The following is a 15,730-nucleotide window of genomic DNA, read 5'->3' as shown; positions in this document are numbered from 1 at the left end:
TGAAGACCCAGCAATATCCTGGTAAATCTCTGCATTTTTTCAATCTTACTGATATCCTTACTGTAGTTTGGTGACCAGAATGCATGCAATACTACAAATATGGCCTCACCAGTGTCTTATACAACCTCATCATAACATCCCAACTCCTGTACTCAATATTGTAGACCTCTATTATGTCATCTCTCATCCTTCATCACTCCAAAGAAAAAAGCCTTAGCTCTGCTAACCTTGCCTGGTCAGTCATACTTTCCAATGCAGGCAACATCCTTGTACATTTCCTCTGTACCTTCTCCATAGGTTCCACATCAGAACACGACCAGAATGAACACAATATTCTAAGTTTGGGTCACCAGAGATTTATAGAGCTGTAACATTACCTCACCTCTCTTGAACTCAATTCCCCAATTAATGAAGCCCAGCAGCTATAGGCCTTCTGAACTGTCCGCAGAGAACTTAAGAGATCCATGGATTTCGACCCCAAGGTCCCTCTGTTCATCCAAATTTTTAAGTAACCCAGCATTAACCGTGTACTCTACTTTCAAGTTTAACCTGCCAAAATGCAGCATTTCATACTTAACCAGATTAAACTCCATCCTCTACTTTTCCATCCACCTTGCATCTGGTCTATATCCAGCTGTAACTTACCACAATCTTCAACACTGTCCACAATTCCCCCAACTTTCATATCATCCACAAACTTACTGATCTATCCCTCTATTCCTTCATCCAGATCACATAAAAATCACAAAGAGCAGGGGTCCCAGAACAAATCCCCACAGAACTCCACTAGTCACTGATCTCCAGGCAGTGAACTTCCCGTCCACTACTACTCTCTGCTTTCTACAGGTAAACCAATTATGAATCCACACAGGGAAGTTCCATGGATTCCATGTCTTATAGGATTTGGAACAAGTCTCTCATGGGGGACCTTGTTAAATGCTTTACTAAAATCCATATACACCACATTTACTGCCTTACCTTATTCCATTTCTTTTGTTACTTCTTTAAAAAACTCAATTAGGCTTTTGAGGCATGACCTTCTCTTCACAAAGCCATGCTAACTATTCCTGAGAAGACTGTACTTTTCTAAATGCTCGAGAAGACTGTCCTTAAGAATCTCTCCATTATTTTGTCTGCCACTGATGTGAGATTCATTGGTCTATAATTCCCTGGATCTGACCACATTTGCCATTGTCCAATTCTCCAGAACCTCCCCTGTGTCCAAGAAGAACACAAAGATCATCATTAATGCCCCAGCAATCTCTTCCTTCCATTCCCATAGTAACTTGGGGTATATCTTGTCCAGTTCCAGATTCTTATCAATTTTAATGTTTTGAAGAAGATCCAACACTTTCTCTTTCTTTTTTTAAATAAAACTATTTATTTTTAATAGGGACAAATACTTGTCCTGCATAAGTATTGTTTGTCTGTATGTGTGTTAAGTATGGTTGTGTGTCTACATGTTTTGTACCAAGAACTGGAGAACATTGTTTCGTCATTTTGTACTTGTACAATCGGATGACAACAAGCATAATGGGTCAACATGTTTGCGGATGATACGAAAGCTGGAGGAGTTGTCATAAGTTACAAAAGGGCATAGACAGAATGCAGAGTGGCAGATGAAAAAGTGCAAGGTGATGCATTTTGGAAGGTCAAACCAGAAGCTGAGTACAGAGTTAATGGTCAGTAACTTAAGAGTGTGGATGAACAGAGGAACCTTGGGGTTCAAATCATACATCCCTCAAGGTCACCGCACAGCTTAATAGGATAGTTAAGAATGCCTATGGGATGCTGAGCTTCATTAATGGGGGATTGAGTTCAGGAGTCAAGAATAGCAAACACAAGAGAACATATGTTCTCCCTCCCTCCTCCCATCATCTCCCCTCCCACCACTCCTCCTCTCTTCTCCAAACACCCTTGCCCCACTACCGCTCCTCTCTTCCGAACTTCACTTCTTCCCCAACCATCCCCTCCACTGTCTCCCCCAGCCCCACCCCCACTACCCTCCCACAGCCCCTCATCACCCTTCCCCCTCCCCTTGCACTTCCCCTTTCTTAATCTCAACATGGTTTAACACAAAAGCTTCTTCTATTATGATCTCACATTTGACCAAGGTCCTTTAGTCTGATGAATACTGAAGCAAAGTATTCATTTAGGACCTCTCCTACATCTTCTGCCTCCAGGCCCATGCTGCCTTCTTTATCCTTTAGCAGCCCCACCTTCATTCTCATCATCCTTCTGTCCTTCACATAACCCTAGAACGCCAGAAGGTGTTCGTTAATCTCTTTTCCTACCATCTTTTCTCTGTCTGAGTGGAACAAACCTATCCAGAACCACACATAAGTGGTCCCTAAACATCCTCCACATTACGTCTGTACTTTATTTAAAAACAATTTAGATATACAGCAGGATAACAGGCCTTTTCGACCCATGAGTCTCCCAAGAACATCCATTCCCAATTTATTCTCCCTCGTTCCTGCCTCATCCATCATAATTAGCCCTTCCCCAATTAAATACTTCACAATTTTGCCTGCTTTTTTTACCTTGTCTCTTCTCTTTGGCTTGGCTTCGCGGACGAAGATTTATGGAGGGGGTAAATGTCCACGTCAGCTGCAGGCTCGTTTGTGGCTGACAAGTCCGATGCGGGACAGGCAGACATGGTTGCAGCGGTTGCAGGGGAAAATTGGTTGGTTGGGGTTGGGTGTTAGGTTTTTCCTCCTTTGCCTTATGTCAGTAAGGTGAGCTCTGCGGTCTTCTTCAAAGGAGGTTGCTGCCCGCCAAACTGTGAGGCGCCAAGATGCACGGTTTGAGGCGATATCAGCCCACTGGCGGTGGTCAATGTGGCAGGCACCAAGAGATTTCTTTAGGCAGTCCTTGTACCTTTTCTTTGGTGCACCTCTGTCGCGGTGGCCAGTGGAGAGCTCGTCATATAACACGATCTTGGGAAGGTGATGGTCCTCCATTCTGGAGACGTGACCCACCCAGCGCAGCTGGATCTTCAGCAGCGTGGACTCGATGCTGTCGACCTCTGCCATCTCAAGTACTTCGACGTTCGAGATGAAAGCGCTCCAATGAATGTTGAGGATGGAGCGGAGACAACGCTGGTGGAAGCGTTCTAGGAGCCGTAGGTGATGCCGGTAGAGGACCCATGATTCGGAGCCGAACAGGAGTGTGGGTATGACAACGGCTCTGTATACGCTTATCTTTGTGAGGTTTTTCAGTTGGTTGTTTTTCCAGACTCTTTTGTGTAGTCTTCCAAAGGCGCTATTTGCCTTGGCGAGTCTGTTGTCTATCTCGTTGTCGATCCTTGCATCTGATGAAATGGTGCAGCCGAGATAGGTAAACTGGTTGACCGTTTTGAGTTTTGTGTGCCCGATGGAGATGTGGGGGGGCTGGTAGTCATGGTGGGGAGCTGGCTGATGGAGGACCTCAGTTTTCTTCAGGCTGACTTCCAGGCCAAACATTTTGGCAGTTTCCGCAAAACAGGATTCCTGTTCGCTAGGATTCTCCTAAATAGAATAATACCTAGTGAATATTCTGGGAGAATATTCTCCCAGAATCACAGTGCGGCTTTCGCGCAAACAGAGGAACTACTGACGTGGTCTTTGCCCTCAGACAGCTCCAAGAAAAGTGCAGAGAACAAAACAAAGGACTCTACATCACCTTTGTTGACCTCACCAAAGCCTTCGACACCGTGAGCAGGAAAGGGCTTTGGCAAATACTAGAGCGCATCGGATGCCCCCCAAAGTTCCTCAACATGATTATCCAACTGCACGAAAACCAACAAGGTCGGGTCAGATACAGCAATGAGCTCTCTGAACCCTTCTCCATTAACAATGGCGTGAAGCAAGGCTGTGTTCTCGCACCAACCCTCTTTTCAATCTTCTTCAGCATGATGCTGAACCAAGCCATGAAAGACCTCAACAATGAAGACGCTGTTTACATCCGGTAACGCACGGATGGCAGTCTCTTCAATCTGAGGCGCCTGCAAGCTCACACCAAGACACAAGAGAGACTTGTCTGTGAACTACTCTTTGCAGACGATGCCGCTTTAATTGCCCATTCAGAGCCAGCTCTTCAGCGCTTGACGTCCTGTTTTGCGGAAACTGCCAAAATGTTTACCTTGTCTACAGCTATACTAAAGCTCAGGGAATTGTGGTCACTATCACCAAAATGCTCCCCCACCAAGAGGTCTGCCAGATTCATTACCCAGTTCTAGATCCAGAATGATCCTCTAGCCAGTTGATCCATATACTGTGTCAGGAATCCATCTTGGCCACTCCTGACAAATTATGCCGCATCCAAGCAGGTGGCAGTCAATATTTAGGAAGTTGAAATTTCTTATTACAACAACCCTGTTATTTCTGTGCCATTCCAAAATCTGCCTGCTTATCTGTTCCTCCGTGTCCTGAGGGCTATTTGAGGGCCTATAGATTACTCCCAGTACAGTGATTGCTCCCTACCTTTTTCTGACTTCCACCCACACTGACTCAGTGAATGCTCTCTCCACAGGATTCTCCTTTTCTGCAGCTGATCCTATTCCTGACCAGTACACCCTCTCCCCCCCATCCTATCCCTTTTAAAATGTCTAAACCCCAGCATCTGCATCAGCCAATCCTGTCCTTACATCAGCCAAATCTCTATAACATCCATACCATTTGTAATTTCATGTACTGATCCATGTTCCAAGGTCACCGCCTTGCATTGAAATAGACAAATTTCAAACCCTCCAAATGACTTTGTTTATGCTTCCTTCTCTCCTGCCTGTCGTTCACAAAGCCACAACACATTGAATCATCCTCTATTTTCTGCCCTCACATTCTGGTTCCCATCCACCTGCAAAACTAATTTAAGCTCTCCCCAACAGCTCTAGAAAACCTGCCTGCCTGGATGTTGGTCCAACTCCTGTTCAGGTGCAGCCTGTCCTTTTTGTTCAGGTCATAACTTCCCGAGAAGAGATCCCAATGATCCACAGATCTGAACCTCTGCCCCCTACACCAACTCTTCAGCCATACATTCATCCTATCCTCATTGGCACTTGGCATGGGCAGCAATCCTGAGATTACCACCCTTGAGGTCCTGCTTCTCAGCTTCCTTTCTGACTCCCTATATTCCCTCTTTAGGATCTCATTGCTACTCCTGTCTATGTCATTGGTACCAACGTAGACCATGATATCTGGCTCATCTAACACCTACTTGACAATACTGTGGACTCGCTCAGAGACGTCCCTGACCTTGGTACCTGGGAGGCAACATACCATCCTGGAGTTCCTGAAAAGGCTGAGGAATCCGTGAAAAGGCTGAGGACCTTGTGATATCTGACTCTGAGGTCGAAGTCAGAACATCATTCAAGAAGGTGAACCCTCACAAGGCGTCAGGCCTTGACTGCGTACCAGACAGTGTACTAAAAATTTGTTCCAATCAACTAGCCAGAGTGTTCACGAACATTTTCAACCTCTTATTGTGCCAGTCATAGGTTTCTACCAGCTTCAAAAGGGCATCAATAACCTATGAAGATTGGCGTTGACGGCCTCATCTACTACCGCCAAGAAGTACTAACTTCTACTGTGATGAAGTGCTTCGAGAGGCTGGTCATGGCCAGAATTAACACATACCTAGACAAAGATCTGGAGCCATGGCAATATGTCCATCATCACAATGGCTTCCACAGCAGACGCAATATCGCTGGCTCCCCACTCAACTCTGGATCATCTCGAAAACAGCAATCCATACATACAGCAGCTCTTCATCAATTACAGATTGGCCTTCAATACCATTGTTCCCTCAGTGCTGATCAAGAAGCTACAAATTCTAGGCCTCTGTACCCCACTCTGCAACAGGATCCTTGACTTTCTCATTGGAAGACCACAGTCAGTACAAATTGGAAACAACATCTGCTCCTCACTGATCATCAACACAGGCGCACCCCAGGGATGTGTGCTTAGCCCACTGCTCTACTCACTATACACCCATTCCAATGCCATCTACAAGTTTGCCAATGACACCACAGTTGTCGGCAGAATCACAAACAGCAATGAGGAAGTGCACAGGAGGGAAATAGATGAGTTCAATGAATGGTGTAATAACAATAACCTTGTGCTCAATGTCAACAAAACCAAGGAGATGATTGTGAACTTCAGGAGGAAGTCAGGGGAACACGACCATCCTCATTGAGGGCTCAGTAGTGGAGAGGTCAAGAACTTCAAATTCCTGGGTGTCAATATCTTCAAAGATCTGTCCTAGAGCCTCCACATTGATGCAATCACAAAGAAGGCTCACCAGTGGCTCTATTTTGTGAGGTGTCTGAGGCAGTTCGGTATGTCACTAAAGACTCTCGTAAACTTCTACAGTTGTACGGTGGAGAGCATTCTGGCTGGTTGCATCACTGCCTAGTATGGAGGCACCAATACTCAGGTCAAGAATCAACTCCAGAGGGTTGTTAACTTGGCCTGTGACATCACAGGCACCGGACTTCACACCATCGAGGACATCTACATGAGGTGGTGTCTTAAAAAAGCTGCCTCTATCCTCAAAGATCGCCACCATCCAGGCCATGCCTCTTCACTCTGCTACCATCGGGGAAAAGGCTCAGGAGCTTAAAGATGGACACTCAGCGGCACAAGGACAGCTTCTTCCCTGCTGAAATCAGATTCCTGAATAATCAATGAACCTAAGACACTGCCTTATTTTTGCGCACCTTTATTGTTATTATTATTTTATTTTTATAGTAATGTCATACGATGGTTATAATCTGTATGTTTCCATGATGACGCTGCCACAAAACACCAAATTTCATGACAACAAATCCTGATCCTGAATCTCAATCTTGTCACAGATTTTCCTATTTATTTGCCTATCGAATCCCCAATCACAATAGCTCTCCTCCCTTCCCTTCTTAGCCAAAGGGCAAACTCTGTGACAAGGAACTGTCCAGTAACACTTGTCCCTGGTAGATCGTTGTCCCCAACAGTATGCAAAACAGTATACTTATTGTTGAGGGGAATGGCCACAGGGATGTTCTGCACTACTGCCTATTCTCCTTCCCTCTCCTAACAGTCACCCAGTTACCTGCCTCCTGCCTTTTGGGTGAGACTATCTCCCTATAGCCTCTGTCTATCATCCTCTCTGCCTCCCAAATTATCTGGAATTCATCCAGCTCCAGCTCGCTAACTCAGTCTGTAAGGAGCTGCATCTGGATGGAGCTCTTGCAGGTGTCGTCATCAGCAACAATTGTGTTCTCCCAGATTTCCCACATCCTGCAATTGGAGATTCCACTGGCCTCGTTGCCATCTCCATTACCAACTCTTTGTTCCTGTGCAAAGATCTTACCTGGCCTTACTTTTTGTATGTCCTTGCCTAAGAAAGGTGATTTTTCTTCACTATTGGTTATTACATAATCTGCCAATCCATTATTTCACATACATCTATATTATCTCTTATTGCCACACTCTAGGAGCCACATATCATTGGGATGTGGGGAACACTGGAGGAAACCCACGTCATCAAAGAGGGAAAATGCAAACACCACACAAATAATACCCAAGGTCAGGATTAAACTGGGTCTTCAGCATTGTAAGGCAGCAGCTCCACTAGCGTGCACTATGCAGAATTTAACACAGCATATGAATTAAATTAAATATGAAGAGATAAAGACACAACAAAAATATTAAGTCCTTTAACTTTTCCAATATTAATCCACAAAACAGATCAAAGATACTTATCTTAATTGATTTACCTTTCCAGAGGAGCTAAAATCTGACAGTAAAATCATTGGAATGTAAAAGCTATCTTAAAAGAATGGATACGTTTATCATCATTTAATTTGTCATTTGTTTGACAGATATGGACTCCAGTATATTTTTATTACCAACCTTGGACTTCAAACTATCGATATTCCTTGGTTTTAAGTAAAGGATGTGCAAAGCAGAACCATGGAGCTTGTGTGTGGAGTCGTGGGAGTAGGTAATGGGTCAGGAATCCAACTGTGCTCGCCAAAGCATACAGCACAAAGCCAAGAAAAGGCTGGAACCAAGAAAGATGTTTAAATGGGAGGTAGCTGCAAAAATAATCCAAAAGCATGCAACTAAATATGCTGCCAGCTCAAAAGTCAAAGGCTGTTGATGACAGCGTTGAAATGACTGAGGAGAGGAGATAAACAGGCAGATACTGAATTATTCCAGTGCTTGTTGATTTACATTCATGGTCCAGTACCGCTTAGATTTAAATTTCTCTGTGTTATTATTAAATCCCTCACGATTCTTGTGGTGTGCTCCATTCCCACTTCCAGAATTTTTGGTTACTTCTACATCATTGCCCAGTATTTGATGGCTTCAATTATGAAAACCCTTATCTTAAAATTCCCACCTTAAATGAAAGCTGGTGCACAGAGTCCTGGTGCGTAGTTGCTGCACCCCAGGCACAATAGCAAGCATCAAAAGTCCTGCTCTTGTTTGTAATCCTGCATTGTGGTCTAATTTCTTACTTTAGGATATTTGTGGGAGATATTTTGTCAGAGTCAATGTCTTCTCACAGGCACCTTGGCTAAAATCCCAAAAATAACCAGGTTATTTAGCTCTGTCTCTTAAGGTGTACTTTGTTCATCTGAGAAAGTTAAAAGCCATGGAAAAGAAATCACCAGAAGTAAGCCCGAAGTTTACTGGAGTCATACAGGAGACTGCAGATGCTGGAATCTGAAGCTAAACAAAGAACTCAGTGGGTCGAGCAGTACCTCGATGGGAGAAAAAGAATGATCAACATTTTGAGCTGAACCTTTGAATCTTGATAAAGGGTTTTAGCTCAAAATGTTGACCATTCTTTTCCTCCCACTGCTGCTGCTCAACCTACTGAATTCCTTCAGCAGAGGGTCTTAACCGAATGCTTAATTTGGGGCTATATAAAAATAATGATACACTAAAGTGTCAGTTAAAACTTTCCTGCAAGAAACGTATAATGCATGCCGATTCAAACCAAAAGGAAAGAAAGTTATTGAGAGTGTGGTGATATGATTGTATGCACTGCCTGGCCCACCCTCCTGCCTTAGCTCCTCCCTTAGTCCTGCCCATGTGACCACGGGCCATAAAGGTCGAGTCCCCTCTCCTTCCCGCTCATTTTCCTAGCCTGGACCTGGGCCAGCAGTCTCCAGCACAATAAAGCCTATCGTTTTCCTCAGTTTTCTGTCTGTGTCATTATTGGGACTACCAATTGCACCCAATAATTTATTGAGCTAGATTTTTGGAACTCTCCGGTTATGGAGAAATTGCTGCGCCCCAAACAGCGGGAAGTAGACCCCCATGTCCCGGGTGCATCGGTGCTCTTTGAGCAGTGGGTGAACTGCTTTAACAACTTCCTCAACGCCAATGCGGAGGTGGTCGACTCGGACGAAAAGAAGCTCAAGATCCTTCAGGCACGAGTCGGCCAGAAGGCCTATCTGATCATACAAGGCAGCGTGACCTACACCAAGGTGATGGCTGAGCTGCGGGCGCTGTATAAACCGAAAGTGAACATGCTTTACTCCTGTAACCTGCTGGTGTCCCGGAAACAGCCCGGTGAGTCCACTGAAGCGTTCGTCCGGTACTTGGTCACACTGGGAAAAGACTTTTTGGGGGATTCCACAGGCACGATATTGCTGACCCAGTGTGTGGAAGAGCTGATCAGAGACTCCTGCACATCGGGGTTGAGGTCGGACTACATCCGGCAGGGTCTCCTCGAGGAGGACCCGCTCCCTCTCAAAAAGGCTAATGATTTGATCAGAACTCTGCACTCGGCCCAGCGCCACGCGGTGTCGATCGCAGGCTGAAGCAGGCCACCTGCGTACGTTCCACCTCAAGGGCCGTCAGCCTGGGACTCATCGTCAGGTGTTAGCGACCTGACTGCGACTGCAATAATACCGTCTGCATCATCGAGATGCAACTACTGCGGGAACGCGAGGTACCTCTGCCCCTTGAAAGGAGCAACATGCTCAGGCAGAGGAAAGAAGGGCCATTACCACAAGGTCACAACTGCAGTCCACAAGCAGAGCCGTGTGCACGGTGAGGGGAGCGCCATCTTACCGGCCACCACTCCCAACTTCGGCACCTCAGCCTACCGTTCCAGTGACGCCACTTACGACCACCATGACTCCACTTCTGCCTTCTTCTTCATCCGATGCTGCGTGGCCAAAATAGAGGTCGCTATCTTGGGCAGGCCTCCCCACTGACAACGACGATGAAGAAGCGCCAGTCTTAGCTTCAGTGACACTGAATCAAACCAGTCCTCACCCGATCTCGAACTCAATGATGCAGATCGAGGTGAATGGGCATAAAACAAACTGTCTTTTCAATAGCGGCAGTACAGAGTTTTGTAAACCCTGACATGGTCCAGAGACTCTCTCTCCTGGTCAGAACCACGACCGGGATGGTTTCAATGGCAGCAAGGGACCAACAGGTGAATATCCGGAGATATTGTGTAGTGTTGCTGATGGTGGTGGTGGGGTTGGGGGGCATAGTGTTAAAACGACTGTGTTGCTAATTATGCCCTGCACGCCCATCTTCCGAGGCCTTGACTTTCAGAGTCAGTTTAGGAGCGTGATGATGGAGTTCAGAGGCCCCCAATCACCGCTGATCATCCACAACCTGCAGCGTTCAGAAGTCCATCCCCGACCAGATGTCCAGCCCCCGGTATCGTCCTGTGGCCCCAGCACTCAACATTTGGCACCATCCTGCAGTCTCGTGACTCGGCCCCCAGCACCGTCCTATGGTCTCACCACCTTAAGAGTGCCTCCTCCGTCGCTGTTCGTGAACCTCACCCCAGATTGCAAACCCATCGCCACCAAAAGTCGGCGCTATAGTTCGGAGGATGTGCAATTTATCCAGGCTATGGTTCAACGACTCCTGGCGGAGGGGTTCATAGCACCAGTCCCTGGAGAGCGCAGGTCCTCAGGTCCTTGTGGTCAGAGGGGTGGGAAAGCCCCGGACGGTAATTGATTACAGTCAAGCCATCAACCGCTTCACCCAGCTGGACGCGTACCCGCTCCCCTGTATAGCTGACTTGGTCAATAAGGTCGCCAGGTACAGAATTTTTTCGACCATTGACCTTAAGTTGGCTTACCACCAACTTCCCCTCCGTTTGAGCGATCAAATCTATACCGGATTAGAGGCCGACGGGAAACTCTTCCATTTCCTGTGGGTGCCCTTCGGTGTTAATAACAGTGTTTTTGCCTTTCAGAGAGTAATGGACCGGATGGTGGAGGAACACGGGCTGACGGCAACGTTCCCTTACCTCGACAATGCCACCATCTGCGGCTATGACCAGCAGGACCACGACGCATATCTCGTAAAGTTCTTGCGTACGACCAAGTCACTCAACTTGAAGTACAACAAGGACAAATGCGTGTTCAACACGGAGCACCTGGCCCTTCTTGGATGCGTTGTGGCACGTGGTGTCATTGCCCCAACCCTGACTGCATGCAACCACTTATGGAGCTCCCTGTCCCAAACACCTTGAAGGCACTAAAAAGGTGCCTGGGGCTGTTCTCGTATTATGCACAATGGGTGCCCAACTACGTCCCTAATTCAGTCAACCACCTTTCCATTATCGGTGGAGGCCCAGGCTGCTTTTAATCAAATTTGAGGAGATATCGCTAAGGTCACGATGCATGCCGTGGATGAATCCGTTCCCTTTCAGGTGGAAAGCAATGCCTCCGATTTCGCACTGACTGCCACATTAAACCAGGTAGGCAGACCGGTAGCATTTTTTTCCTGCACCCTTCACGGTCCTGAACTCTGGCACTCCTCCGTCAAGAAGGAGGCGCAAGCAATCGTTGAAGCGACACTACCTAGCCAGTAAGAGATTAACCCTGTTGACTGGCCAGAGGGCAGTGGTCTTCATGTTCAGTGCCAAACAACGGGGTAAAATCAAGAATGATAAGATTCTGAGGTGGAGGATTGAGTTATCCACCTACAACTATGACATCTTGTACTGGCTGGGTAAGCTCAACGATCCCCCGGATGCCCTATCCCGAGGGACGTGCGCCAGCGCGCATCTTGACTGCCTCCAGATCCTGCACGATAGTCTGTGCCACCCCGGAGTCACGAGTTTGTATCACTTTATCAAGTCGAGGAACCTCCCGTATTCAGTCGAGGATGTCTGGTCCACAACCAGACGCTGCCAGATCTGTGCTGACTGTAAACCCCAGTTCTACCAGCCAGAAAAGGCACATCAAAGCCACCCGCCCTTTTGAACGAATCAGCATCGATTTCGAGGGCCCCCTCCTGACCACAAATAGGAACGGCTAATTCCTGACGGTGGTGGACGAATTCTGCAGGTTCCCCTTTGCAATCCCCTGCCCGGATATGACCTCAGCTACAGTCATCAAGGCCCTGAGCAGTATCTTCACTCTGTTCGGGTACCCTGACTATATTCATAGTGACCGGGGGAGCTCGTTCATGAGTGAAGAGCTGCGTCAGTACTTTTTGACCAGAGGCATAGCCAGCAGCAGGACCACCAGCTATAACCCCAGAGGTAATGGCCAGGTGGAGAGGGAGAATGGCACCATCTGGAAGGCGGTGCTCCTGGCCCTTAGGTCCAAATATTTTCCAGTGTCCCACGTCTTGCCCAAAGCTCTACACACCATCCGGTCGTTACTGTGCACCACTACTAATACCACCCCGCATGAATGCCTTTTTGCTTTCCCTAGGAGGTCAGTGAATGGTTCTTCCATCCCTCCCTAGCTGACAACCCCATGGCCGGTTCTCATTCGGAGGCACATCAGAGGCCATAAGACGGATTCACTGATTGAAGAGGTGCACCTCACACATGCAAACCCTCAATACGCATTTGTGAGGTACCCGGACGGCCACAAGGACACTGTGCCCATACAGGACCTGGCAAGGGCCGGAGACCCCGAGACTGCCTTGCCGGCTGCTGACCACACCACAGACCCGATGGTGCTACATCCGAGCATGGCCCTGGAGTCCAAGTTGCCTGTCTTGCCACCGGACGTCCAGGCTTCTACCTCTCATGCAGCTGTGGAGGACCCCCCAGCACTTCAGGAGTCCACTGCCAGCACCCCAACCCCCACAGATCCTGCAGCGGATACTGCCCCATCGGCTCCGTCTCCAGAGGAGCTCCGTATGGACATGCCTGTTCCCCGGCGGTCCGGCCGCCTGTGCGGCTTAACCTCTAGCCGGTGGGGGCATCCGCTTCTCCCGCCACTTTATATAATAATTGTTAAATACTGCTGTATTGTTGAATTGCTGCTGTTATCACCCCTGATCTTGTTGTTTACCAGTGGGGTCTTTTTTAAAAAGAGTGGGTGAATGTGGTGATATGATTGTATGCACTGGCTGGCCTGCCCTCCTGCCTTAGCTCCTTCCTTAGACCTACCCATGTGACCCTGGGCCATAAAGTTCGAGACCTTCCCGCTCATTTTCCTAGCCTGGACCCAGGCCAGCAGTCTCTAGGACAATAAAGCCTATCGTTCCCCTCAGTCTTCTGTCTGCATCATTATCGGGGCTACCGATAGAGCCCAACAATTTACGTCTTAAATTGTTGGTTTCATCACAAATTACAACACATATCCCATAAAATGTGTTCCTTTGTTTAGTACCTAAGAAAAAGGGGCAGTTTTCAATGACCTTGTGAAGATATTCACCATCACCAGTGAAGATCATCATTACTTGTGCGTTAATCACAAAAAAGCCAACAGGTCTTCAATGAAAAGGGATCAGAATTTAATATAGGGAAGTTTTGCTACAATTATTGAGGATGTTGGTGAGGCCTCACCTGAAATACTGTGTACAATTTTGGTTCCCTTATCTAAAAAAAGTATAGTAACAAATCACTGGGTTAATTCTTGGGATGAAAGGAATGTTCTACCAAGAGAAACCGGATAGTTTCGACCCATACTCTTTGCAATTTAGAAGTTTTTTGAGGGTTGACGTTACTCAAACGTACAAGATCTTGCGAGGGTTGACTGGGTAGATATTGGGGTGTTTTCATGAGTCTTGAACATGGGGACATAATTACTCATTTAACAATAAGGTATGAGGAACTTCTTTCTGATAGAGTGTGGTGAATCTCTGATTTCTCTGTCCTAGTGCTGGAAGCTGCATTCTTCCAAATTCTTTAATGATCTTAAAACCACCAGTCAGATCAGCCCTTAAATTTCATTTAAAAAGGAGTGTTCTTTGTGATACATTGAAATTGCTGGCCATTACTAATGAGGATGAGTTACTAGAATGCGCACTCAAAGAGTTGGAGGAAGGGAGTACGTGGGCTCATGAATTTCAGGGGAAATGAGTATTGACGATGGTAAAAGTCAGCTTTGCCCATTCCTGAGGAGAGGCAGCATAAAGAAAGCTCTGTGGAAACTAATTTTATTATTTATTCCAACAAATTGTCCTCATGGATTTGCTGGAGGTAGATTCAGGGATGATTATTTATTTCGAAGGCTCATTTGTAGAGAAGGTGCTCTTTTCTGCTCTGATTTAAGGAGACAGGATTTTTTCAGCAGTATCACTCAGCTCATAAAGCATCCGGTTTATAAATTTCATTCAGTGAATTGCTCTCAATTGTTTCAAAGTTTTCCAGGAATATTTGGATTAATAGTTAACAATTTAACAATGAGTGACTAGAACTTAAAGACAAGCTACTGAAATGAAAGAAGAGACTAATGATCAACGTTATAATTTTTTGTCATATTCATATATTTTTGAGGTTCTTCCATTTTGACTTAATAGACTTGTCACCTCTCTTGGTGCAAACATCAAGTGACTCTACATGTCTGAACCTTGCTCATGCTCTTTCCTGTCCGTGTGGTCAAGAGAATTCAACTGATGATTTTATTTTCTTAAAACATTAAACTAAAAAAAACATCTTGCCAAAAGTGAAGTTTAAATGACAACAATAAATGCTAATACTAAACAACAATAAATACCTTTAATGAAAGGAAAACAGTGGTTGTGCTGAGTGCAAAGGTCAGGAGGCTAATTACTGCACACATGACAAGATCAGATTTCAAGACTTCTCTCTGCAAAGATATAGATATGTTTTAACAGTTAATCTGATAGATTCATTTAGCTTCCAGTGAGGTCCCCAATAATCTTGAATGCTAACTCTTGAGAATCAAAGAATCATACAGTATTGAGGAAGGCATTTGACTTGTCATGAAAATAGAGCTAACTAGGCCCAGCTCCTTCTCTTTTTCTACAAAGCCCTTCTTTTCTTTTCAAATCACATCCAATTCCTAGTTCAACAACTGAAGAATAAAAAGTGAAGATCACAGTAAGAGAACCAGGAGAAAGTTCAAAACTTTTCTGTACAGAGAGTTGTTACAATCTTTAGTGTTACTGGTAGGAGCACAGGGAGAGGACAAACAGAAAAATTATTTCAAAGAGCATTGTTATGGACTGTTGAAATTCAATTGCAGTGAAGTCAATAGACGCAGATTTCAAAAATGATGTTCAATAGCTAAGTGTGATGATACCAATTGTATGCTTTTCTGCTCTATAGATCTAACAAAATTAATTTTCCTTGGTAAAACTGATGACCACTGTCTTCTCCAAAATCGTGTAATGGATTTTTGACATGTTTGAAAGGAGAATATTCCTCCAAAGAACCACTGGTCAGAAAGACTATAATATATCCCAACATTGCAGCAGTTCAATAATGGAAATTCACCCTGACAGAATCCACAAATCACTACCAAAAAAATTTGAGGTACAAAATAAAAATGTGCTCTTATGGAATTTAT

The 15,730-nt window shown here is 45.8% G+C and overlaps 1 protein-coding gene across 1 annotated transcript in view; it reads right to left on the bottom strand.

The window, feature by feature from the left end:
- LOC138737301 (uncharacterized) overlaps positions 1-15,730 on the bottom strand; it is a 302,978-nt gene that overhangs the window by 163,690 nt on the left and 123,558 nt on the right. Inside the window, 2 exon segments of the mRNA XM_069888055.1 lie at positions 7,872-8,022; positions 14,915-15,007. Of these exon segments, the coding sequence (XP_069744156.1) occupies positions 7,872-8,022; positions 14,915-15,007 (244 nt within the window).

This window comes from Narcine bancroftii, chromosome 6 (assembly GCF_036971445.1).
Source record: "Narcine bancroftii isolate sNarBan1 chromosome 6, sNarBan1.hap1, whole genome shotgun sequence".
Taxonomy (NCBI): domain Eukaryota; kingdom Metazoa; phylum Chordata; class Chondrichthyes; order Torpediniformes; family Narcinidae; genus Narcine; species Narcine bancroftii.
Note: the sequence above shows the minus strand (reverse complement) of the source record. Positions and strands in the feature narration are given on the sequence as shown.